Source organism: Toxotes jaculatrix, chromosome 6 (assembly GCF_017976425.1).
Source record: "Toxotes jaculatrix isolate fToxJac2 chromosome 6, fToxJac2.pri, whole genome shotgun sequence".
Taxonomy (NCBI): Eukaryota; Metazoa; Chordata; class Actinopteri; family Toxotidae; genus Toxotes; species Toxotes jaculatrix.
Genome location: NC_054399.1, coordinates 20,350,170 through 20,378,106, shown reverse-complemented (window position 1 = coordinate 20,378,106; position 27,937 = coordinate 20,350,170). Strand labels below are relative to the sequence as shown.

General features: G+C 39.4%; 1 protein-coding gene across 4 annotated transcripts; it reads right to left on the bottom strand.

Moving 5' to 3' along the window:
• Window positions 1–11: 11 nt before the first annotated feature.
• Window positions 12–26,688, bottom strand: LOC121182992 (phosphatidylinositol 4,5-bisphosphate 3-kinase catalytic subunit alpha isoform-like). Of its 4 annotated transcripts, none has more exons than XM_041039726.1 (26): window positions 26,311–26,688; window positions 25,807–25,881; window positions 22,157–22,263; window positions 21,782–21,950; window positions 21,167–21,293; window positions 20,392–20,601; window positions 19,810–19,904; window positions 19,548–19,703; window positions 18,627–18,872; window positions 17,919–18,004; window positions 17,210–17,315; window positions 14,579–14,731; window positions 14,280–14,414; window positions 11,696–11,820; window positions 11,214–11,295; window positions 10,525–10,689; window positions 10,091–10,194; window positions 9,781–9,952; window positions 9,057–9,163; window positions 8,782–8,903; window positions 7,821–7,899; window positions 7,544–7,714; window positions 7,242–7,359; window positions 6,439–6,590; window positions 5,544–5,706; window positions 12–5,399 (listed from the first exon to the last, which is right to left on the bottom strand). In XM_041039726.1, the coding sequence occupies exons 3-26, from the start codon at window positions 22,210–22,212 to the stop codon at window positions 5,292–5,294; spliced, it is 3,207 nt and encodes a 1,068-aa protein (XP_040895660.1). In that variant the 5' UTR covers window positions 22,213–22,263; window positions 25,807–25,881; window positions 26,311–26,688; the 3' UTR covers window positions 12–5,291. The 4 variants fall into 4 exon arrangements, with proteins under 4 accessions (XP_040895660.1, XP_040895659.1, XP_040895661.1 ...); XM_041039725.1 differs by having other exon boundaries at window positions 26,315–26,688; XM_041039727.1 differs by having other exon boundaries at window positions 9,057–9,157; window positions 26,315–26,688.
• Window positions 26,689–27,937: the final 1,249 nt, after the last annotated feature.

Below are 27,937 nucleotides of genomic sequence, written 5' to 3'. Positions count from 1 at the left end.
ACCGCGGAGTGAATGTTTAACAAATTTATTTGTACATCTTCACAGAACACTCAGATGACCAATCAGTCAGTCAGGGTACAAACCTTTACTCTGTGACCTGGGAGCAAGAATGAAACACAATATACGCTTATGAAGAAGAAGAAGAAGAAGAAAAAAACAAAAACAAACGCAGGTTACTGTGAGAATGAAGATGTCAGAGAGCTAACTTTAGGCGTTAATTTATTAACATCTGTATGGCTGCCTAGCAGACTAAATTAAAAAAAAACTAACAAAAAACAAAGTAGCAAGAGGAAGAATTCATCTTTACCCAATTCCATGCAGGCTGTGGAAAACAATACATTGGCCCGTTGTACATTCATTCATAGTATAGGTTAATGGTATGTTATGGAAGTATATTAATGCCACACTGTAATGTAGCTCATAGTACTGTATACAGAAAAGAACATGAAAGGACAGACTATTCAGTCCATATTCCTCTTTAAGCTGAGAATTTGGGGCATTTGTGATGTCTAAAAAAATGATCACAAATAATCTAAATGATTCACCATATTTGCTCTTGGATCCAAGATTGATTTTTTTTTTCTTTTTCTGCAAGTATAGAGTTTAAAACCCTCGACATTCATGCTGTTTAAAGCCTCAAAGGCTTTCTAAAAACACAATTTGTGTAAGAAAAAACAAAAAAACAAAACAAGGCTTTTAACTTCTCTACAGGAAAAAACCCAAAACAACACATATTAAGCTCTGCTCTACTAAATATCAGGGTGCATGTTCATACAGGTGGTGGACACAATAATGTGAGCACCTGTCCATCAGGTGAAGAAACAAGAACACAAACAAGAATAAAAACTTGTGACAGTTGCCAAAAACAAAACACCACAATGTAAGTGTCACAAACATAGTATTTACTGCAAGGATATTGCATTGATCTGCATTTTATTTGCTGCGTGTTCATGTTATCATGTCCACGGTTTAGTCTTGGAATCATAGGTCAGACTTTGTGATTGCATTAGCAAACTGAAGAGATGACGAGTGAAAATATTGTTTCCCTCCTCTCTCGGTCGCTTCACAGAACATCTATCAGTATCTCTCAGCACTGAGGAAAAAGGAATCTCCTGCAGACTGTTGACCCACACAGTCAGACGAGCTTAGCAACAAAACAAGACAGAAACCAGTTAAACTGATCCTGCAACAAGCGGATTTGTAAATACCTTTTCAATGTGGGGCTTTCTGACAGTTAAGAAGGATAAAGAGTGGGTGTCATCTAAGCCTTCACTTCAGGGAGGAAAAAAGTAGTGCAACAGTTATTGCAGAATTCCTGCACCAATTCAGAGCCAAAGTCGGAGACCAGGAGAACTTTCAAACAAACAAACAAACAAACAAACAAACATACATACATGCTATGACAAGATGTGACAACTATCATCTTGGTGCTGGACCTCATTCCTTTCTGAGGTTACTGAATCTTATTAAATACTTCATCACAGTTCTCACTGCACCTGGTCTTAGAAACGTGGACTCAAGCACAACTTCAGTCCTTCATTCTAGTTCAAGAAATAGTTGCTTCTTCGCTCTGAAATGTAGGACTGTGGCATCAATAGCATTTACTGCCAGTATACAAACAAACAGCCTGTACACAAACAGCCTGTACACAAATGTTTCAAACCTTGCTGCTCACCTACAGCACAATACACACACACACACACACACACACACACACACACACACACACACACACTCTCTCTCACAATCAGTACTAAATGGATACCGCATCCCAGCTCTAAATCATCAAAGCTGTGGTTCCAATTCGTGACATTTCAAGTAAAACATTTACAACCGATGTATGAAAAAAAGAAGTTTCCCTTCTTCTACGTTTCCTCGTTCCTGAAGTTTTCCTGCAAAAGCTTCAGCAATTTTGTTTTTCTTCTCTGGCACAAACAAGCAAATGGGGAAAAAAAAGGGTTACAAAACATTTAGAGACACCATCACTGCAACAGTTGGGTGTCATCACACAGACACGTGGACATGTGCACGCATACATACATACATGGTGTGTGTTTTCATTGGGGCCTGCCAATGAAGCTCTGCAACCTGTACAGAAAGACAATTAATGCACATGGACACACACACACAAACACACTCACACTATCAGTTCAGAGGATATATGGCAAAGGATATTAAAGATAACAACATTATAGGTTTGTCACACTTGAAGCCTACCATAGAAAAAGAGTTTAGACTGTAACTGTACATACATACTGCTTAATGCTGTTTCAAAATGTACATCATACATACTGGTTATGCTGCTTGAGAAACATGCATACTAGGCTAACTTTCTTCTTACAGTCCTTTTGAACAAAAAGGCATTGAGAACTTGATATTTTTTAAGTGCATTACCCCCACCTTTCCCTTTTTTTTTAATTTTTGATTTTTAAAGTCTGTAACTGATACTGATACCTTCCTGCATGATGCAATTCCAGCATTAGCTTCCACAGGCCGCAGTGAGGCCTGATTTGGCACGTTAAGAAAATCAGTGGATGAGAGAGGAGCTCTCTGCTGACAGCCTACCGTGTGTTCAGTGACACTGCATCTGACTTTAGAACGAAAAAACATAAACGGGTGAGTGCACATAAGGTCCACGTTAAGCGGTTAAATACATTCCAGCAATCAATGCTGAAATAAATCGACCTCACACGTGCGCCACATCAGAACAGACCACAACTTTGGCTTTTCAGTACAATCAACAGTTGAACTGGCAAAGTGCAGACTTTCCTTTCCACTGACAAGATTGTAAGAATTGTAAGGTTACTAAAATAACAATTTAGCTACGCACACATCCAAATGTCTTGAAAGACACATTTGAGGATGTCGGGGGCGGGGCTTGTGAGGATGCTCTCCTCAGCAGAGCAGACCATACGAGACGTTCTCAGTTGTGAGAAATCATGCCATTCACAGCTCTGTGCACCTTTTTTTAAATGATCCCAAATGACCCGTCTCCAGAGACCAGCCTGCTATAGTCTGCTTTGATGACAGTGAAACATAAATACATGTTCCAAGCTGGAATCTTGAGTCTGTGTTAACTGTTCTGTTATCACTTGTTATACGCCAAATATATGTTTAAAAAGAATCTGAGTATTTTTACATCAAAAGCCGTCTTTTATCTCTCTCTCTGTAAAACATAAAAAATTATTTATGCCTCATCTTAAACTCAGGGATGTATACCCAAAATTTATTCAATGAAATGTGATAGTGATGATTAGCTAATCCTGCCCCCATGTGCTGCTTCACTTGTTTTACTAAAGATGCTCTAACAACCATTTCACTGTGACTTTAAAATACTGAAAAACCTACACGGTCTTGCTGGGAAAAATCTATAAAAAAATTCAAGTGCCAACAAAAAGGTGTGGAGCATGGCTTTAACAGTACCCGGCAACAAAAAGCATGGCTCAAATTCTTGCAGGGTTATAGGCTCAGAGAAAGTTGTTCTGGATAAAAAAATATCCACCAAATGATAAACAAGATAAATAAACTTTGTCCATGAAAACACGTTCTAATGAGGGGACATGCTAAAGAGCACTAGCCTATCATACAAATAAAAAAATAATACACCACAAAGGTCAAATCTAGTGCTTCCTAAAAACTGTATCATGTCTTTTCATGTTAACAGTGCTGTTATGATTTTGTTAACTACAACTTGCTTAGGCAGACTCTGTTGGGCTTAGCAGTGTGCAGTGTTGTGGAGTGTTGTGCTGTGACGCCAAGGCATTGTATCAACAGGAAGACGTGACATTCCCCTGGACCTCTGCTCGCAGACAGACAGACAGACAGACCGACAGACAGAGACAGACAGACAGACAGACAGACAGACAGACAGACAGACAGAGGCTTAAAATAGGTCCCATTATTTCCAAAATGTGAGACTGGCACTTTCACTCTTGCCATTTTGCTTCCCCCAAACAAATTATTCTTTAAAAGTCATAGTAGGACTGAAAATTAGCCACAATGAGACAAACTGGGCCACTGATTCTGTCAGCTGACATAACTTAAAAGTGACTGAAGCAAAAAAGGGCGTCTGCGGTCTTGGTTTACGAACAGGAGCAAAAACTCTATGACAGAGAAAGCAGGGGAGAAGGGCTGCACTGGTAGCCAGAAGAAGTTGCAAACACAAAAAAAAAAAAAAAAAATCCAAATATATTTACACAAACAATGGCATGTTTCCAGAGAGCTGAGTTAGGGTTTTGCCTGTGTAGAAACTGAAAGAAACTAGATACATAAATAAATTTAAAAAGTCATACATAATAAATCTGTATATTATTCTGGTATTTCTAAGTGCTGTTTTTTTTGATGGAGGCATCTTCACCCTGAAGTTTATGCATGAGTCTAAAGCTGCACCACCAACAAATGTTCCCAGGAGTGGAGTGCTGTTTCATTGAGGCCGTGGGAGACTGCAGGGCTGTGCAAAACAACACAGACTCTTCTGCAGTGCAGTTCTTGAGCTTTGAAATTTCCTCACAAAGGGTAACAAGTTGGAAAGCTGACAACAAATCAGCTCAGAAGGGCAACTTCCCCACAAAGATGGTGGAAGACTGTGCAGTGGTAGTCATCATAGAAGCCCCCATACTCTGGTAATCGTGCACCAGACAGCAAATCTGAGTAACACTTCTATTATGTGAGATAATTTAGACAGGTCCTTGTGCCCACTATCTTCTCAGCAGTGATTAAAAAAAAAGTTTCCCAAGCACCTCCCGTCTGGGGTGGACCCACAGTGCAGCACTACAACAGCAGAAGAGCAGCATGTCGAACTCCCTTTATGGCTACATTTACAGCTTGGCAAACACATTTTCTTTACACTGTTTTGTCCAATTTGTGTTTTTCCTCCAAGAGCAGCAGAGTAAGGGGTAAAATTTCCTTGGTTACCCGGTTTGTTCGTGTTGGCCAAAAAAATAGAGGAAGCATAGTAGCCAGGGATACAAGCATTGGCCAGGTAGGGCACATCTTCACCAGGATGTGAGGAAAACTTTCTTGTTGTCCCCGAAGCAAGAAGAGGGTAGTGTGAGAGCTTCATCAAGACCACACAGAAAGGCAGATGATGACGCCGAGAAAAAGCAGAACAACGCAAAAGTTGTTTAAATTAACACATACAGTACTGGTGTTAAAAAGAAAACCATCAGTGGGCTGTTTGCAGTGTCTGGTGTAACAGAACTGAATTTCCTTGAAAGACTAATGCTGCGTCTGGTTGACACAAGTAAATACTCCATGGTAGGGACTGGTGTTTTTTGTTTGTGTGCAGGACATCAGTTTAGTGCATGCTGTCTGATTGTGTGGAATATCCAGTCCATCTTAGTGGTCCACCCTCCATGGTGAGCATCGTTCATCTGTTTCATAAAGTAGTCCAACGCCTCCTGCACATGGCAGAGAAAAAACAAAATACAAAAGATTCACAAGCAGATGAAAATAATATGGTGACGTGAGACTTGAGACTATTTAAAGACCCCAAAATAAGACGAGAGCGGAATGGATATGAACACAGAGAAATGTCTACATACCTGCTCACTTTTCTCCAGGGCCAGAGTCTTCCTGATGTAGGCAATGTCATCAAATGACTGCAGCTCAGGCATGCCAGAGCCCAGCATCATGGAGAACAGGTTGATGAAGAGGTTGGCATGCTGCCGGATGGCCAGGTAGGCTTTATAACACATCTCCTGGAACCTGGAGGGACAAGGAAAAGAGAATGTGAGAAAGACGCAACAATTAGAGAAAATATTTATACAATTTGCATCATGGCCACAGTGCGGGGAAGACATGGTAACATCAGCAAGGGATAAATGACATTAGAAACAAAGCTCAGTGTTACTCAATGACACCCACGCAGAGCCAGCTGAGCACTTCTGTTTCACTTTCAGTGTGATGCCATCTGAAGAAGATTCGAGGGCTGTGATGACAACAGCCAGCCAGTTCACAAACAGCAAATACCTTTCCGAGTCCTGCGAGGCTCTCGCACTCTCATGTATGAGTTGCAAGTTTCGTCATTTGATGTCAAAATTAAATTATCTCACGTTGCAAACGGCAGCTTGCATGTTGCAAATTTTTTAAAACAGGCCTCAGACCTGCTTGCGAGACAGGAAGGATTCTGGCCAATTGCTTTGTTTTTCATGTAATCACTGATGCAAACATCAATCCACAGAGCTCCGAGTGAGCTCACTGTGGTCATCTGGTCAAGTTGAGTGGAAACTTGCCCAACTGAGGGAGGTGAGGCAAGACAAATGTACTGCATTGCTAAATAAATTCATACCGACTGTTCTGTTCCCATGCATTTTCAAAATAAAAACCACTGAGGGTGCTCTCCAGTTTGACGAAAATGGTGACAGTAAAAAAAAAAAAAAAAAAAAAAAAAGTGAACGAAAACAATGAGAGAAAAGCAGATGTAGGCAGCTGCAGTACCTCTCAAACTCTTTGGTCTTTGTGCACTCCTGGGATCCCTTGCTGATGACGATGAGGAAGTCTTGCGTCAGTACAAAGGGAACTCGTTCTCTCTTGTAGCCAAATTTCTTCTTCTTGTGATCCAGGAAATGGCCGAAATCTATATGGAACAACTGAAGGAGAGCAAAACAAAGAGGAAAGCAGAAAGTCAAAGCTCAGTCACTGTCTCCGGCAAGTAAACCTCTTCTAAAGTCTGATCTATAAACTGTATGCCCACAGGGAAACACAAAGAGCTAACAGCAATCACCAACAACATCAAGTTACAGAGATGAGTACAGCCATTCAGTCTTCCACTATTAGCTTAAACCTTTCACTTTATGCACTTGTCAACAGCAAAAAATAAAATAGTAAAATAGCCTACATAAAGCAGGCTAGACAAAGAAGCTTCTTAAGTTTTGTTATCTGCATTTTGTCAGGATTATGGATTATGTTTTAGAATAGTCCTTTAAAAACTATATTTCTTTTCCTCAAACTGTTTCTGGCTGTGCTGCCTCTGTGAAATGCCACACTACTGACATTTTTCAGATAAGCAGTTCAGTATTTTATTGGGAGCTATGTTTTAATAAGTCCACAGACACCATCACCTGACCGAAACTGAAACAGAGAGAAAGACAAGCAAAGCAAGGAGATTATTAATATTTTTGGAACAAATGAAGTAAAAACTTCCTTAGCAACAGGCAACATTTATATGGGACTGGGCATAGTTATAGGCACATCACATGTCAGTACAAGGCTACACACTACACACTGCATATACACTTTACCTGTCCATCATCTTTGACCATGATGTTGCTGTTGTGCCTGTCTCCTATCCCAAGGATAAATGTAGCTACACAGTAGCCAGCACAGGACCTCGTAAACAGATCCACAGCCATGTCATACCTGTATTTTAAATGGAAATTAAGAACTGATTACAAAAAATATACATGTGAGAAACACAAACAGGAATTCTGCTTTTAGATATTTCTTTTACAGTCTACAGAGACTTCATTTTAATGCTCTGTGTTTCATACGGTCTAATGATGCAGAGATGCTGTAAAAATAATATGAGGTGAGAAGAACTCACATCTCGCCCTTGTTCTTGTCCTTGAGCCACTGATGCAGAGTGTTGGAGTTGAACTGCAGGGCTCCCTTCAACCCTCCTTTACACTGAATCTGCATGATGGTGTGGGAGCTGCGAACCACCTCAATGAGGCCCACACAGTCTCCCAATGACAGACAGCCGTAGGGAAGCATCCTGGAAACACACATGAAACAGATTTGGTTAATTCCAGGCACTGAGAGAGTAAAGAAACAGAAAGATACAGGAAAAAAAGAGAAATACACTTAGAGATTTACAGTACCGTAGATCCAGTCCCTGATTCTGCCAAATATTCTCCATGATTTTAATAATCTGCAACGTCAGCATATCCTGCCGCAAATCTACAGCACAGACACACAGAATGACGACAGTTACAATTAATAACGTTAATATCGTTGGATACTGACAAACACACACATACAAACATAAGGACAAGCTAGTGTGATTACAACAGGCAACCATTACAAGAAGCTCTGCAGCCTCTGAACAGTGTGATTTAATATGCAGGATCGCTTTATAGATTCGTAGCACTAAAGGTAGGAGGCATAAAGGGGTAGGTCAGAGACAACAAAAAAATGTTCAATGTGTAAAATTATAATTACTGATTTTAAAGTATTGATCCTTAAATTGAAATTTAGAGTGGTACTTCATAATTTTTGTTCTTTATTCTGCCTTTTAAAGCTGTTTTTTTTTATTTGTGTATCTTTTTTCTTTTTTTTTTACCTTATGTTATGTATTTTATTATTCTATTCCTTCTACTTGCTTCCTTTTCTAATGTTCTTATTTCCCGGTCTTATATTTTTTGTACTGTGCTACACAAATAAACGAGCCTTGCCATGCCTCAGGTGTTTGTTGTTGCCCAAATCCTTTCCAGGCTTATGATGACAGCGGTCACATTTTGAGAATCAGATGTACTAAAAAAAGCACATGCTTGAGACAGAAGCTTCCCATATTCCTCAGCATTTAGATTTATCATTGAAGGAAAGCTTCACAGTTTATGTGATATAAAGCTTGAATGCTATTGCATCAGTTCAGGCACATATTAGTTTGGGTTTGTGGTTACAGGTTGATTTCTAGAGAGATCAAAACTCCAGCAACACTTGTAGTATACAGAACAACTGTTTTGTTAGACCAAAGCATTTTACCTGGTGGTCATTAGTGCTTTTATCTGAGTGTGTGAGTGTGTGAGTATGTGTGTGTATGTGTATGTGTATGTGTGTTACCATCTCCGTTTTTGAAGATTATCTCGTTGTTCTGAAAGAGGAGTTCGGACATGATGTCAGGATTCTCCCAGTTCAACCACAACGGCCTCTTTGCTGATGACATGATCCTGCATTCATCTAACCTGTTAGCAAATTAATTCAAGTTATTAAACAATGTCAGCCCTACTTATACACATACAAACCACTGCACACGCACACACACACACACACACGCACGCACACCCACACCCACACACACACACACACACACAATAGCTCAGTCACAGGTGTCTAACCTCAAGTTTCCCAGCTGGTGTGCAGGGTTGAGAGGAGAGGTGAAGTTCTGCAGAGCATCCATGTAGTCCGGTCTCTTCATCTGGTCCACAAGAAACCGCATCTGGACCTCCACAATAGACACACACACACAAACACACACACACAGACACACAGACACACAGACACACACACACACACACACACACACACACACACACACACACACACACACACACACACAAACACACAAAAACACACACACACAGACACAGACACACACACACACACACAAACACACACACAACGACACACAGTTCATTTGCACATAAATGTGTATGCACACACGCAACACGCAACCACAAAGAAATCTTCTACAAATGACTACATCTGTGTGTTTTTTATGAATGTGAGGACAAGTTGAGTTTTAAATGAAGGTGTTTTTTTTCCCCAGACTGTTTTAATATAATATCATCATATTTGATGTGTGCTGTGAGTCAATTATCTGAAGAAGCCACTGACATAACCTGACTGGACTGATTAAAGGCCTGAAACTGATCAACAACACAGTAGTGACGTGTAATTTACACATTCTGAGCTGTGACAAAATCATAAATAAGTAACATCCTGATATTTCAAATATCATACATGGTACCATGGCTTTGAGATGTAAAAGACTTAAACTAATGTGTTCCTGTGTGTGTTTGTGTATGTGAGTGTTTATGTGTGCGTTGCCACCTTCTTTACCTTCTGTGTCTCATCCTTCTTCTCTTGTTTCAGGATGTCAGTGAGGTTTATGAGCTTCTCCATGGCCTCTACCTGCCTGCTCAGGTGTTTGAGGTACATGCCACAAGCCCTGCAGTAAGCCTCTAACAGCAGCCCGAACCTCTGGCTCACCGTTTTGTTGTGCATTTCTGACCTGTGAAGAAGACACAAAGAGAAGTGAGGGGGACAGAGAGTGAAAGGCAGGAAGGTGAGATGAGTTTTCAGCTTTCTGGAGAGACATAGAGAAAGAAAGGTCCCTAAATATGAAGAAAAAGCATGGATGGTGACTCACTTGAGGTGCCAGAAGAAGAAATGCCCTATCCTTTGATTGGTCAGGGCCTTTTTGAGGAGGAAGCGGGCCAGGGGATTGTCAAGATACTGCTCATATTTTAATACCTAAAAGGAGAGAGAGGATAGGAACATTGGAAGAAAAGAACAAGAGGGGATGCAGAGATGAGGTTCAGATTAGTCATCTCAGACTCTGTGATGTCTCCGCACCGTGGAGTCTCTGTACACCAAACACCAGGAAGTCTTCCATACACAGGAACAGGCCAAACAAAAGCTGCTTTCCAAGAGATATAAGACTGGCTGCCGAGGACAAAGAAAGGTACTCCACAGCCCACTTCACTAACAGCACTCTTAGTTTCTCAATGTCTTCCTTTCTACATCATTCTTTCATTGATCAGTTCCTTGAACTTAACAGCTGCAACTCTATGTCAGACCTACCTGTACAAGCTGGATCAGGTACTGGGACAGTTTGTCATCAGTCAGGTATTTGTCAAGGCAGCGTACAGCAAAGTGTCTGACCATGGGGTCTGGGTAGTTGCAGTCCAGCAGCTCCATGGCCTGCTCAGGGCGGATAGATGGCCACTCCTTTAACAGACAGTACATCTGGAAAACATGCAAACCAAGAAATGTGCATTAATACACATATATTTAAACTACAGAATTACAATCAAGTGGAAACATTTTATTAACAGATATATATAAAAGGAATGAAAAAAAAAATTTGATTCTGTGCAGCTCTGTTGCAAGCCTTGATTTTGCAAGCTACAGCTAAGAGGCTGAAATTGCTTTAAAACACAGTGTATGTGCATTAGGGAAGAATTTGGTACTGAGGTATAAAATACATCTGAGCTTGAAAACAAAAAAATACAAAAAACAATTTCCTAACAAACTGACATGAGCGCTCAAAAATAGTAGATGGAATAAATCTTGCAGCATGCTTTGCATCTGGTACTTACAAGACTGAAAACCAAAAGTTTTTTCTATTCTTGTTTTTCAAAATCCAACTGAAAGCATTTTGTGGAACCACTGAGCTGAGTAAATCTTTCTTTAAGTATGCTTCTTCTTATTTCTTAGACACAGATTTAGAATGTGTGTTCATATAAAAGGCACATACAAAATAGGATTACCTGTGCTACTTCATCTCTGGAGTTCCATTTGACAGCAAGAAGGATCTTGGGAAGGATTTCAGGGATGTTCATGCAGTAGTGCCTGGCAGAGAAAGACGAAGGAAATAACTGCAATGTGTTGCATCCGACTGAGAGAATTAATCAGTTGTTTTTACATATGCATGTCCTGGTTAGAGAGTAAAAAGCAAAACTGTGTGAGTACTCAGCATACCAAAGTTGATTAAGGCTAATACCAGATATGTGTTTTGGCTTTTTTTTTTTTTTTAAACAAGACAGTTGTTTAGGAGTAGGAATTTCGAAAAATGAAAATGTCTCACCTGTTAACCTACATGAATAAGCTTGAATTAAATGTGGTTTGGGGCTATGCAAGTAACACACAGTAAAATTACACACAGCTACATATGAGTCCAACCTGTGAAATCTGTGTCATGTTATGTAATCTATGGCTTCAAGTAATACTTCAAGTAATACTGGGAGTTTACCTGTGTCTCCAGAGGAAGTCTTTCTCCTGTTCAGTGATTTCTGACAGAGGGTCTCTGTTGCTCAGCTGTCTCAGCTGCTCAGTGTCGCTCTCTGTCAGAGCGTGATCTCTGGCCACACGATTGCTCTGAAACACAGCAGAAAGAAAACACTTTAAGGACTACCAGCTGTAAATTTCTGATATCAACAAACAGCTACACTGGAGTAAAACACAATAAAAAAAATGTTATATTATTCACCTCTCTGATCATAAGTCACATCACTGTTAGACTTTATTTCGAGCTATATGTTTCATTCTGAATACAAGACAATATGGAAAGAAGCATAGCAAACCATTTTTAACACCTTAAATATTGGTGTGTAAAATGACTTGAGTGAAGCTGAGCCTCTAAAATGTTGAAGTTTGCCAATAATAAGTAGGAATATAGGGACTCTATATAGGGTTAGCTTAAGACATTAACAATTGCAATTCATTAACTCTCATTTCTGTTAGGAAAGCTTCTCAAGATAAACAGATACAGGAATTACAGATAAAGGAATTACAATATGCCACATTACGCTATCATCATAAATAAGTCAACAATTTGTGGTCAACCTTTCCTGCATCACACAGTATCTGATGGACCTGTAACAACATGTCACTTTAAAAAAATCTATCTGCTGCAAATCCTGTCATTTGTAAGATCCTAACTGTTATAATACTATACCATAATATTATCCTAATTGTTATAATTTTATCTACACATCCATGTCCACCAGGGCTCTGGTAAAAAGTTTAACCACAGTTCTAAATCTGTGCACAGGCTATACAGTACTCAGTACTCATGCGTCGTGCTGCGTGACCATTTAAATCTCCCTTGGTATGACCATGGTAGTTTTTTCACACCTTGGAGTATGTAATCATGTTTCTAGTAGGTAAAATGAGAAGCTGTGTTGATGCTGTGCTCAAATAATCATCCAGGTCTTTAGCAGGAGAAGATTGCATCTCTGAAGTGTGAAATTCACTGGTGAATGTACTTAAATGTCTGTATTTCCTGCTATTTCACTTAAACTTATTCTTGTTAATGATCCAATTTATTTGTTTCTGACTTTACCTTCACCATCACTGAGCCATATTCACAATGTAGTTGTTCTCCTTTACATATTTCTGTTTATGCTGTCAGACAATTCAGAACAGGCAAGAAATTTAATCACAACTCATAAATATTATACTGACCAGCTGTCACTGTCAAGCTGCTGAGCTACAGATAAAATTATGACTTTACGATCATGACATCATGAGATAAAATAATCAGAAATTCAGGTTAATGACAGGAGCTGTGCTGAGAGATCGGCCACACTGACATTTAAAATGAGTGATGACAGAGAAGGTGTACAAGCAACAGAATGATAGTCATGTTTAATAAAGCCAAAAAGCATCTGTTTCCACATCTGAACTGCAAATGTGTATTTACGCTTGAAAAATGCCAAAAAATGCAAAACAACTCTGAAACACAGTATATCATAAATGTTTCCAAAGAATAATGGACGGCTTGCTTCTGAATTGTTTCCAGTTCAAATTAAAAATGCGTCAAAGCTGCAAAAGAGCTGGAGCATAGTCTCCAAATCCTGAATTTGAAGTTTTCCCTATCAGACAACACTGTGATAAGCTAAAAGGACAAAATTTGCACAACCATCGCCCCAAAAAAACAAAAAAAAACAAAAAAAAGAATGTGCTTAGATTTTAAACAATTTTCTGATCAGGATTGGGCTGGGTGCCATTATTATCACACCACATATTGAGTTTGGCACTACGAACATTTGACACACACATCATGAATAACTTAACACGTCGTCTCACACTGTTCACATCCTCTCACATGGCGGAGTAACTCCAACCACATGTCACATTATCACAAGTCATGGTTCTCATGCTGCACATCATCTAGAAATCTGATAAGACAGAATCACCATCATGAGTAACTGAGCACAGTGTCACACAAAAAGTGTTGGGACCAGCTCTGTTAGCAAAGCATATGTCAACAGTCAGTTTTTATAGCTGGGGCTGAAAATCAACCACATTTATCAAATCAACTACAATTATATGTGGTGTCTTACACAACACAGCTCTGCTCATATTACTTACACACTTCTATCACAACTAATTTGGTAGATTGTCCCATTATGTGTAATCCCTTCAACGACAAAACAACTACACCTCACATTAGGGCCTCACAAATCAATGCCAAAATATCTCACACCACAAATGGGTTTAATGAAAGGTGAAAATCACACACCTTCATTACTAACAAGTGCATATTGCTTTGTTGCCTGCTGAATGAATAAGCTTCTTCAGTGAGAAATTGAAGGTAAACATGTATTTTTACAAGTTTTTTAATGCTTCAACTCAAGTGTTCAAGAGCACACCCTCCCACTCCTGTATGCTACTCCTGCTCTTTTGTATGGCCCACACCTTTTACACTCATGAGATCTCACAAGGAGGTTTAAACATAAGTAACAACATTTTTAAAAGCCTTAACTGATTAAACCTCTGTGTTGTTGTACCTTTCCAACCCACTAGATATGAGCTGGTAAACGAGTTATTACCTGTCCAGAGAGGTTGTAGTTGAATCCCAGCTCCCTTGAGATGATCCAGTTTGCGTGATCCTCTACTGCATTCATATCTGGGTATTTGACTGGACTACTAAAGTGGTCAAACTCCAGCTCCAGACATGGCGTTTCCTGAACAACAGAAATAAAGTAAAGAAAACATGGAAACCTGTTACTTTCTTAAGCCCTATTTTAGGTACAGTCCCCATATGAAACAGTGCATTTACTGTGCCAAAAGATATGTAAAAATGTTTTGTTTTTTTTTTACTTTTGAAAAAGACGCTGAATTTTAATACCTTATTGGGGTTGGATCCAGTGACTCCTATGGGGTTGAGGAGGTCCTCAAGGCCGTGAGGGACAGGCCAGAGGTTCAGAGCCATCTTGTTGGCCACTAGAGTGTGAGTGTAGTCAAACAAGTTGACATTACCCCAAGCTAATGGACAGTGCTCCTAATGGGAGAGAGAGAAGGGAGGGTAGTGTAATTAGTTTAAATGTGAGAATCTCATGGGAAACAAAACAGACACAAGCACAGATGGTGAAAAATTCAGAATCAAAGAGGCATTTAACATCAATGTATTCTGGGACTCAGTTGAAGTATTAAGTCTTATTAAGGTTTCCTTACGCTAAGGACACATTAAAAGCACTAACTCAGAAAAAACATTTATATTCGCTAAAACAAGGCACAGTACACAAACACAACAGCCACTGGTTTTAATAAATACAAAAAGGTACCTGAGGCAAGTGAAAGCACAGACAACACATCCACAAGTTAACATTTATAACTTCATTTTCAGCCCTGAGACACAACTTTCCCCATGATTTAGTGGACTTATTAAAACTGGCCCTGTGCTGCTCATTCTGTTCAAACTCTATTGATCAGAGATGCTGGTTGCTTCACTATTCCACCACAGGCGTTGGCTTCAGGGTGTTGGTCTGCAGTTTTTTTGATATCCTGTAGACATCAGGTATTAAAAGATATTAAAGGGCTGCAGGAGGTTTATTGGCTTGTTATAGCTTTAATAGCTTTTAACACATTCTAATTAATTTTAATAGTGTTTGAAGGATTTTAACAAAGTTTAAATAAGATGCCGACTTCATAACTACAATGACATGTAGTGTCAATAACCCTGTAAGGTTGAATAGGTAAATGTGTCAGTGAATGGGACTGCTTGTTTTATGGTGCTGCAGATTCATTATCCAACAGCCAAACCAAATAGTTCAGTTAAACTCTGAACTGGGCCTTTCTGTGAATGTCTGCCTTAAATTATGAAACAAGGTACAGTAGAATAAAGGATTTTGCACTCAATGTTAACATTTTCTGAAAATATTTGCCACTGCTTGCGAACATGCACTGCGGTTTCATCTTAAGATTTAAAAGTTATCAAATAATTTATTTTAAATGCTCTTCTCTAACCAAAGCTACAATGAAAGCCTTCACAAAGGCTGGGGAAATGTTTAAGATAACATCTTGATCTTCACAGTGAATCTTCACTAAGGGGCAGCGATGGGACAAGGTGACAAAGTGCAGCATAGTGCGACAGACAGAGTTACATGCAGAAAGCCAGTTCAAATGGACTTATTTATAGCAAGTGCTGGAACAAAAGGCTGCTGAGATGTCTTTATCTTTAATTCAGGTGGGGCATGAAAGAGCATCCGCTCACCTGACCTCAACCTAGCATAGCGCAGCAGGGGGACAGGATTCACCCCAGGTCTGTTACAATATCCATGTCTGGCATTCAGTGATACACCCCACACTCCCACACTCCCACACTCCCACACACACACACAAACACAAATACACACACACACACACCTCCCTCTGCTTCAGGTTTTCCACCAGAGAGAGACAGAAGAAAAATCAATCTGTGCAGGTGTTTGTTACATTAAATATCAGACCTAATACACAAAAACACTGACACACTCTAACAGTTTTACACTACATGTTGTCTAAATATAGAGTAAAATGTCAGTCATTCTTTTCACTGTATGTCAGATTTAACTGTCTGGAATATGTCTGGAATATGCTACCCCTTAGTAGACAGCACAAATGAGTTTTGGATTATGTCAAAAAGTATTATCCTATTTAATTTTTATATCCAGTGCAGTAACAATTTTGCATTCATCCAAGTTTGAGGAAGAACAGTTAGCCCCTTTCACAACATGCCCTCAATGTGGATTACACACGAGCAAAACATATCCTATCATGAATGGAAAAGTCCCTTCTGCTGATTGTGTTTCTGGTGATGTTTTTTCCATCACAGTGCCCATGGCTGATAAGTAATTAAACAGAGCCAAAGATGATACCACAGCTCCCGTTCACCGTGGACACATATACTCAGACAGACTGACAAACAGAGTAGGGTTCATGTGCCAGTACCAGCACATGCCAAAAGACACACACACACACACACACACACACACACACACACACACACACACACACACACACACACACACACACACACACACAAAGCACCTATACATATAAGTCCCTCTCGGATGGGTTAGCATGCCATTGTTCTGACATATGAAGGTCATCTGCTATCTTCTATCTTTAGGCTGCAACAACTGTAGCACTGTCTGCCAATCTGTTATATACCATATACAAAGATGTGTTGTTTTTGTTTGGCTAACATGAGTCCATATTTGATTTGTTGTGCCCTACTACAGATTGTTTGTGTGATTTAAATCCCAAAATGACATTTTCTACTCATTAATATACCAAAACACTTAATTCAACCATTTCACTGTTACATTTCCAATGAGATTCCTTGGTAAAACTGTAGGACAATGTATTTTACTATTTTACCAAAATTATTCCCTAGCTGGCCTAGTAAGACACTTCCTGTTATTGCATGTCCATTTCTGATCCACTATGAACGTAAGTTCCACTGTGGAGTCCTTCCCTTCACTGCTTTCTCTCCTACCTCCTTAGCCCCCTTCCTGCCCTTGACGGAGCAGATGGAGAGGCACAGTCTGGCGGCACGGGGAATGTCTGGGATGTACATATCATAGGTGAGCCACTCATTCCACCTGCGGAACAACAATGGGGGACAATCAAACATAGTTAACAATAAGACGAAAACAATTTCATGCGGAGACCTACAGCTCAAGCTAATATCACCAAAACAAGGAACCTGAAAAAAGAGTTATGCCTTGCTATGCCTTGAGGACCACCAAACTGTTTCCAATGTTTCCTGACAGAAGACTGAAAAGCGCTGAATTGATCATGTACTTTTAGCAAGAAAATTTATTCATACCTACACTGGACAAAAAAAATTTCACACGTCGACACCACAATTGTTTTAACATGCAGGCTGTTCTACCAGGTATACCTCTAGAAGGTAAGGTAAGGTATTTCTGTCAAGTTAGGACAAAGACTCGGGTTTAACAGTAACGTAATACTGCAGTTTAGTGTTACTAGCCAGCACTAAACTGTTAACTTACTCTCCTGAGTTCGACTGTTTAAATAATTAGCTATGCATATCGTATAAAGAAGCGTTTCATTGAAAGTGAGTTACAGTCATATTCATTTTAAGCACTTTATAACTATGTTCAGGAAAGTGCTCTACATTTTAACTAATTATGATTACTGTTATTGAGAGGTCCCTTTTCCTAAAGGTAATGGTGAATTACCTGGGGTTAGAACAGGGCACTCTCTGTGTGTTGACATTGTCACACATCTGTTCACCTCCATGGTAAATACCTGTCCTCACATATATCTACAAGCAGAGAGAGAGAGGCAAAATGGATCAAAGATAAATTTTTAAGAAAGAAACAATAATAACAACACTGAAAAAATACATGTTATCACGATGCATTTTTGATTTTAAGACTGGATGATTGATAACCTGTAGCAGCTGTCAAGTTAAATGGTCCTTACACGTAAGAGGCATGCAGTCTGGCAGCTTAGTGAAGATTTGTTACATTTACAAAAGTGATTCAGGACAACACACCAACGTTAGCTGCCAGAACTACTTTCCTTTGGTAGAGGTCTATTTTCATATGAGAGTTGGACAATGACTGTTTGTTTCCACAGGATGTGAGGGAGCTGGAAGGTGGGACCCTATGCACAACTGGGAAAACAGTCCTTTTATACTGCTCAAAAACAAATCTTGATCTTGAAATCTTGAATTTAATAAACTGATTCCGAAAGACTCCTCTTTATTTATCAATCTGCTAAAAAATATAGAAAATACGGCTCACTTTTTTTTTTAACCAATTGAAAGGCCATTCTTACTTTGGAAGTAGTAATTTAACTGTAGTCTACAACCACTGGGCAGTGAGTTTACTGAAGTGTTAAGTATAGGAGTTAAGAATCTTGTAAGCAGTGGACGTCCCCACCTTGTCTATGTCACGTATATTGACGTTAACATAGGTGGCGCAGAGGATTCGTATTCGCAGAGTTCCGTTGATGGTCCACAGCGACTTGGCAGCTGCCTCACCGTTCATATAGGAAGTTGCCGTGGAGATGCGTCGAGAGTATGACGGCATGACAAAGTTATCTGTAGGCAACTGGGTGTACAGGCTGTCCTTAGCCATTAGCATCAGGTTAGGCATCCTGCCCAGCATGATGCAACTACGGATATACTAGAGACGGGAGAGATGGAGAGAGGGAATGACACAGAGGCGTACAGTTATAACGAAAGTCTACACAGAGCTGATACAGTTACACCATGAGTAAGTGTAGCCAGTGATGTCAACTGGTCACTTTCCGGCAGCTGACTGAAGAGGAAACAGTGACACTGTGTGCATCTTCTACTTTGATCTGGCTCAGAGGGAATCACTCGTGGAAAATCAGAAAATGAGCTCGTAGTGCATATGGAAACGGCTCCAGTGTTTTGAAAGTGGAGTCTTTATAACTGAGCAGGTTTCCTACGTTTGACTTAACAGCACTTATTACCATAGAACATCCCAGTTGAATACCCCCCAACTGTGTCTGATAATCTTTCTCTTTGAGCCATTTAGCTATATCTGGTCTACACTTTCCCAATATTCACTTAATGTGAGCCAGTAAATGTTGACAAATTTTCAGCCTGAAAAATTCAAACAGCTGCTGACCAAGCTTCCTGTATATACTGTTCATCAGACAGGATCAAATATACAGATCAGTCTTCTTTTGTTTTCTGATAAATTACTGAAATCATAATGAAAATATTTAGTACCAATGAAAGCAATAATTTATCCTTTTTAATATCATTTAAGTTCTCAATTTTCACAAATGTAATGCTTTGTATACTTAGCATAAATTTGCTTGTCTCTTACCTTATACTGACTGATGGGGTACTTTTCCAGCAGGTACTCGTCACAGCCACAAACTTTGAGGATGTATTTACCCTGGTATTCCTGAACACACATCTTTAGCTGCTCTGGGGACAACAGCATGCTGCGTGTCTTCTTACGAATGGCCTCCGCAATCACCTTTAGGACATAGATAAGGCAGAACTTAATACGGGCTTCTTTAAGAACAGTGCATCCGACTTAAAGGTGCCAGAATTACTGTCTTTTCATTTCATGTTCACCCCACCTGTTCAGGCACACAGTCGTGGTTGATCTTCAGTGTATACTTTTGTTTGTCATTGTTTGGTGAAACAATCACCCAAATCACAACAATAATCTGACCTACAAGAAGAGACAGACAGAAAAACAGATTGACCATTGATCAATAAATCAAATTTTACTCCAGCACCAACCAAGAAACAATGACCCACCATTAATTATTCTGAGGAATGAGGCTACTGTATTGAGTACTGTGCATCTTTTCTAAGTATTGTTTTACTACAATAGAATCGCACTTCAATCAATTAATTGATTGACTCATTGACTCAGTCCCTATCCATTGTAAAGCGTGGCTAGTAATGATTAAATATTGAAGAAAGGCTAAAATGTTCGCTTTTTGCGTTGTTTTCCTCCTGTTGTCTTTCAGTGCTTTTTGTGTACAATGTTCTCAAAAAATAATAAACAAACAATAACCATAGACTTGATCAGACCAAAAAAGCAAAAAGATAAATTTTTGATTTCCAGAGATAAATTATTTTTCCCTTTAAAAACATCCTGTGGTAGTGGTTAGATTCCACACTGAAAAAAGCAGACTAAATCTGTGGCCTACCTTTGTCCAGTTTGCTATAGATGTGTTTGGGAAGTTCCTGTGTGGATTCTACATTGGGTGGGTAAACATAAAGCGCTCTACTGTGTGGCCCGCTGGCGTCTCTCAGCTCCACAGAGTCTTTGCAAACATTCAGGATGTTTCTCCTGAAGTCCTGAACCTCAGAGTCCTTCACGAGGTCAAACTCGCACACAGGCATACCAATGGCAAAACCTGACAGAATAGAAAGCAGAGTAGGTGGGGGTTTTTTCGGTCTTTTGAGGGAATTTTGGCTAGATTTGTTAATTTACAGATAAAGTAAAATGTTTACTGTATCTTCCTAAAACAAACAAAACAGTAATCCAAAAGTAGTAGTTTTAGTACATCAATATTGCTTAGTAGTTCAGGTAGACCTTTTCAGTCCCAACTTCATTTGTAGAAAAATTCACCAAATTTTCTACTTAGTTTGCTTCTTAACAGAGTACTTAACAATTTAGAAACATTTTTGCATCTTTTGTCTTTTTCCATTTAAGGAAAAACAGCAACTATTTAGATTATCTACAAATAAATTACCTTGCAAATTAAACAATTATCATTTGCTTAAAATGTACCAAATACTTTGCTACTGTAAATCAAAAAACTTTTTTAACTGAACAGAAAAATATAATTTGAATTCATCACATGTTCCAAACAATACATTAATTTACCTTTTTTTAACCAAGCAAAGTTATTAAAAAAATAATAATAATAACCATGGCTAAAACAGAACCAATGCTATCAGAGAAGAAGAATATCTCACCGATCTCTCTGTTGAGAATCTTTTCCTCTCTGTTGCCAACTGGTTCAATGACCTTGAGGAAGGGCTGGAAGAGTCGGAGGTCACACAGCCTCCGAGTCTCATCGTAGAACTCCTCCCGCTCTGCTTCCTGCGGGCAGGACAATAATACAGGCTGTGTTCAGTATTCCACTTTCCATTTTTCATGAAAGTGTGAAAGGGTGTAACAGTTGACAGTCTTCCATGCAGGTGCAGAATAGATGTTTTGGAAAAGTGAAAATCACGGTGTGTCTCTAAGCACAGGAAAATACTTTCTGAAGCTAAGATTTGTACAGTTTTGTGGAACCTTCCAACCACAGCAAAGTAGAGGCCGAGTTTCCTCGATATATTCATGAAAGAGGAACACATTGGCTGTGTTGAGAGCACAGTATGTGAGAGTGAGAGAGATAAGGAAGTTCATTTCTTTTTTTTTATTTTTTATTAGCAGTTAAGGCCACATTGGCAGTTTCTGTTCCCCTTGTATAAATTGCAGTCTGGGGTTATTCCATCAGACTTTCAGCAGTGGTTTTCCATCAGTTTACTCATTTAGATGGAAAACTCTTCCAACCAGATATTTCAATTCAGATTCAAAGTTCTTACCTGTGTAACACTGACAAAGATGTATGATGTCTCTTCCTGTAGAAGGTGATGGAGGGGATACTTCCTGGCCTCCTTGAACAGCTCATGTTTGATGGTGATGAGCGTGGCCTCACGGAGACACTCGAGGGTCAGAATCATCCCATTGGGCAACAGGCAGTCCACCAGGATCCTGCAGACACACCCAGCATCATTGTACAGTGTTGATGATAAATTTCATTACTTACTTTCCACTTAGTATTAGTGCCTTCTTTTACACTGCAAAAACACACAGGTATGCGAATTTAGGAGATTTTTTAATTTGTAATACCAAGAAATTTAAAAGCTAATAAATGTGCACATGTACACAATAAATAGATATAATCCAGTATGGCATACCTGGGAGGCATCAAGTGGATGCCCCATAGCTCCCCTGAGGACGGCCTGGGAGGCATCTTCTTTGCTGTCTCCCAGCTCAGTCACACAGTTAAGCTGCAGAGCACAACCTGAAAGATAACGACACTTTGAAGCAAGCTCTGACCCTCAAAGTGTCCAGCACAGGTCGCAAACCCTGTCCATTTAAGTCCAAATGGTGACACCTAATGTAAAAAGCTGAAGTGTAGTGTGTTTATTAAATACAGTTTAGTTAATGCTTCTGTTTAGACTAAAGATTGTTGTTTGTAACTTACATGTTGAAACATGCTGTTCAAAGGTGCATGTGCAGTACTTTTAAGGTAGCCCAGTGGGTGCCCATGAAACCACCCCACAGGGCTGACTTTAAAAACTCCATTGGCCAGCTTTGTTTAAATAAATAGATTTTATTTAAATTAGGTCAGGACCGCAGCTTTGTCAATGTAACAGCTATTCTAGATCTGGCAATTTTATGTCAGAAAAGTAGCTATTGACTTTTAGTCCCACATGAGCTACATCCGGTTGAAGTACTGTGAATCTTCATTCCTGCTACTCGCTGTGACTGAGGCTCAGCTGTTCGTGCTGAGTTAAAAAGAACAAACATGTTCAATCAACCACACAGTAGCAAGACTAAAACAAGTACGGTAAAAGTCTGCAGAGTATTTATGGCATGTGTTAAATGGTCACGGTTTATTTACTTTTGTCACTCAAGTGTATCTTGCCAACAGGTGGCACTTGAAGCCCATACATTTTTTTTGGTTTTATTTAACTCATATTTCAGTAATGTTAATGTTTTCCACATTACTTTAAGTAATGTGGAAAACATTAGCATTACTAACATTACCACCCTCTTAATGTCGGTCTTAAGTTAAGACCTACATTAAGAGGGTGGTCACAAAGGCCAGCAGTGCATGTCCTCAGAACTGCAAAGATGTGGTTGCATGCCCATGCTTGTCCCCAAAGTGATAGCAATGTGAAACACTGAAGAGACAGTTTTAGACGTCTGTGCTGTTATTCATGAGCTTTAAACAGAAACGAAAGTAATGACTTTATCTTCCCACTTCTGTTACACTGAACAGTTAATTAACGGTAGAAACACACAGTTTCCCAGTGGCGTTTTAAAATAAAATAAATTTTCACTCATCCTGTAAATCACGTCTGTTTGAAACAACAATCTCACGTCAAGATGAACTTTATATTATGCCCTCAATATTTTAGGCTGGGATCAAGTCTTATTCTGATCAACTGCCCCAGTGTGTGCAACAGCATTGTTGCACTATCTCCTATATTTAGAGCATCATCTCATAAAATTTCCACTCCATTTATTAGCAAGTCAAACTTTGATCTAGAATATTATTTGCTGTCCATAATGATAACTCAGCACCACCGTGTGGCACAATCCCTGTTTCTGTAGAATCATTTACTGGGAGATGTATGTCTACCAGTTATCCATTGGATGCTGACCCATGTTCTTGTTTAGATCTTATCCAAGCTGAAAAAATTTCCTTTCCCACTCAGATGGGTTACTTTACTTAAAAATACTAGGTTTGACACTTGACACTAAATGCAAAGACAAAAGAAGTCACTACCTTTTTGGGAATTCAGCTAGGTCAAGTGCCTAACTGATACTCTAAGTGAGATCAATTCCAGCAAAAAAGCCTTTATCACAAGCCATATGTCTACCATATGGCAGTCATGTTTTTGGAAACATTAAGCTTTCATTTAGGTTAATTTGACATTTATTTTAAGTAATGCGCAATCAGCTAATTATTGTCAGTAATAGATGTTGGCCAATAATGAGTACAATACTGCATCTTTACTTTCTCAAGAAAAAATACTTAGTGCTTACTAGCTGTAGCTGTAATTTTACCAATAAAGATGAGCTCACTGAACATTCTGTCATGAAGTACTGGGAAATTTAGGATCTTTGGAGAAATGACACAACTATTTTAGACAGACTGCTCAGGTCCAGCACTGACAAACACAAAAACAACACGATGAGTCAACAGCAGATTCTGACACAGAGATGGGAAAGTATGTGTTTGTGTGGCCTTTAAAGAAATTACAACATTTATGCCTTAGCTTGAGCTTTAGACAGTTAATGGCCACAGAACATTTTCAGAAAAGCAGTAAAAATGACAAGAAAAGCAACAACTGCTTGTTAGTATTCATCAAGCCAATAACCATCTTTGATTCATTCACTGTTTTGTTGCCCTTCTTGTTCAACAGTCTAGTGCTTGCAATTGTGGAAGCTACTCTGTCCGGATTATATTACGTTAGCTGTCTCGAGTCTAGACAGCTAACGTATTCTAGACTTCAGACCATATTAGCTAAACAGCTTAATAACAACAAGATATTTTGAGCAAAAACAGCCAGTATGAACAATCTATATGACAAACTACATCCCTTTAAAACAGCACTGTACTGATATGCATCTTCTTGGTGTAGATAGATAACACAGTGAAATGCTTTAAAAACCCATCACTAATTATTCACTGGATACTTTCTCCTAAAAAAAATCATTAGCAAAAGGATATGGTGGCCAAGCAGGTAGAATCCTTTACTGATCATATCAAAGCCCTCTTCCTGTGCCAGAGCTTGAATAACGTCTACAGAAAAAAGCCCTAAAAATTTCAACATGTGTAGAAATTACTGACACAGCTGGATAGGTTGCTTAAAGAAAAACTGTAGATATGATAGCTCTTAAGTTTACACGTCTTTAGAGTAACATGGCAAATGCTCTGTCGTGAAACTGAAATTGAATCTGGTTATCAGGCTAGGAGCAGTTGGGGATCCCCCAGAGAGAGTCCCAGTGAGCTGGAGGAAGCCGCTGAGGAAAAGGACAATGCCTGGCCAACTCTGCTTGCCCTGCTGCCAAAACAATCCTGACCAGGATAAGTATCCAGCTGCTGATTGGAAGGAGGACTAGATCAAGTGCAAGAAGTGCAGAACAAGTAAGGATAGTAAGCAATCTGATATTATGACATTAATCCGCCAACTGATGGAAAATTTGTCTGCCCTGTTAAAATTTACAGCTGTAACTGAGAACAAAAATGCAGGAAATTGATAATTGGAGAGAAAGGAAAACAGCGAACGTAATTTACAAACAAGGGTAGTGTTTGATATGTACAAAAACAAGCTAAAATAGAAAACCCTGAGTTAGAACAAACCACCCATTGAGCAGTTCTGCGATCTGTGACCCTGATCAGGATGCAGCTAAGCACTTTAGGACAAAAGAGGAAGCTTCCTCACAACACAGGATGTGGGGAGTGGGAAAACACTGGCCTAGACACGGGCTTGCTTTGAATACTGAAACATTAGTTGTGTGGGCTAACAATGGCAGGTTAGCCAAATCGAACACATGCTAAATCTCTACAACACAATGTGTATTTGTGGTTAACAGACAAAGGTTTGCCAGTTGCACCACATCACACAACAACGTGGTTTCAAGAAACACACTCGTGATTCATGATCAGTTTTCAGTTTCATTTTCGCCATGAAATTACTGTAGCTTTCCGATTTCATTGGTCATTTACAAAAAAACAAGACAACGTTTGATATCAAATGTCTTTGCTGGACAGTCAACAGAAGACGTGTGGATTCAGATGCAAAGGAGATGATGGATTTGTAAAGCATACCTCAGAGAGAAGTCCTCTTATTTTGATGATGGGACAGTTCCACCCTTCATCTTTCAATCCATCTTCGCGCTGTCCCTGAGATGTGTGTCGGGAGGAGAGGAAATTAAAACACAACAACAACATCAACACGGTCTGCATCTGTGGCAGTCCGAGTTGCAGGCTGGCTAGCAGCGGGTTAGCTAACGCTGGGTGTTTGGGGATGACAGCACAGAGATGACAGCTACACAACACTGGGAGCTCTCGATATAAGGATAAATACAATCATATGTAAAAATGAAATGACCAAGAAAATCAGTTCACCAGTCGAATCATGTCGGCCCTGCCTTACCACAAACATCTCTTAGGGAAAAATGTCCACCAGTTTCGTTATGATAAACGTTAGCTAGCTCTCTTGTTCACTAGCTAACGGCTAATGGTGAGCCTGTCATTCCCTTGTTAGAAAATATATTACACACGCCATTTGTCAACTGGAAGGCGCAAATATTACCAATTTATCATAGTAACCTACCCTTTAGAGTAGGCGTCAACGCAGCGAAGTGTTTGAGGGTGAGGGTGTGAAAGGCTCTCCCCGGCTAATTCCAGTTAGCTAGCCTTCCAACCCCTCCGGTTCCCAGCGGCCGGTTGGTGGCTCCCGGCGCCGGGCAAGGCAGGTTGTTATCTGTCGCTCGTCAGCCTCTGTGCCAGATATCCGTGACTGCAGCCGTTATTCCACGCCAACAACAAACCCTCCGGTGTTGTGGCCTGTGAGTCATACAGTTACAGAAAGTAAAGCCAGATCCCGCATGTCCAGTGAAAAAGGTCGACCTGGGGATGTTGCGAGCGGCAGAGCTGCTGGTATGGACTGGACAAGTTGTCTCGCTGCGACAATGCAGCCACGCTGTCTGTCTGGGGCCCTCCTCCCTTCCTCACACACACACACACACACACACACACACACACACACACACACACACACACACACACACACACACACACAAACACAATCACACACACGCAGGAACTGAAATTGTGTGAGATCAGTCAGTCTAATATATAGCTGGTGGGACGACGCAGTTGTGGTTAAAACCACATAGTTATTTCAGGGCCACACTATGTCCTCACGGTGCTCAAATAATTAGACACCAAAATAAAGATTCAGTGTTTGTGGGCGTATCCTGTTTTTTGCAAAGCAGCCCACAATTTGATCAGATAAGAAGATAAGCGAAGACTTACTTGATCCCCAAGCATGGAAATTCACACTTTACAGAAGCACAACGATAAGCCAAATGTAAGGAAGTGGATAAAAGAAAAAAAAAACTTGAAAAAAATAATTAATTGAAATAAAACAAAATAAAATAAAATACTTTAAAGGATAGATCCACAATTTTTCAAGTATGGCTTAAAAAATTGTGAGGTGCCTGTATGTACTTTGAAACAGGTTTTGCTTTCTGTGATCGCTCTTCCTGATAGATAGATAGATGTATATGGGCACCTATCCTTTAAGACCTATCCTTTAAAATAAATAAATAAAAGTTTTGTAAGGGTCACATTGATGTAGAAATGGGTTCATATTATGAACATGGATAACAAATATCATAAACATAAAATAAATAACATAAAATAAATAACATAAAATAGCATATAAACATTTAATAGATGGTTCATGACACACCATGGTTGTAAGCAGAAGTGTTTATTTATTATTTGTCAGCAGCTATATTTCTTCCTGTGGACACCCACAAGTGGAGCCTGGTGCATAAACAGACAATGGATGACAATATAGGTTATAACCGATGCTTAAAAACAAACACTTAAAATGTATTTATATCAGCTTACAACCTCATCATAGTGTGTCATAAACTGTTTACTAAATGTTTGTTTATAAATGATCAATAGGGGGACTTAGAGCAAAGTGGGAACGTATAGAATAGACACAGTACATTCTTCTTCTTCTTCTTCTTCTTATTATTATTATTATCTGTTCTTTTTCTCCACGGCCTAATTCAGGAGCACTTTCATTTTATTTGCTCATATCATATCATATCATATCATATCATATCATATCATATCATATCATATCATATCATATCAACAGTTTCATTACAACGCCTGACCGGTTGTTTTCCCTGCAGATCTGAGACTCATAAATAGG

Excerpts from the sequence above, each read along its gene's own strand:
- LOC121182992 (XM_041039726.1), bottom strand. The coding sequence starts at position 22,212 with ATGCCTCCCAGGCCGTCCTCAGGGGAGCTATGGGGCATCCACTTGATG. Across the intron at positions 20,602-21,166 it reads GATTCTCAACAGAGAGATCG|GTTTTGCCATTGGTATGCCT; the intron begins GTGAGATATTCT and ends CTATTCTGTCAG. Across the intron at positions 7,360-7,543 it reads GACAAGAACAAGGGCGAGAT|GTATGACATGGCTGTGGATC; the intron begins GTGAGTTCTTCT and ends TTTAAAATACAG.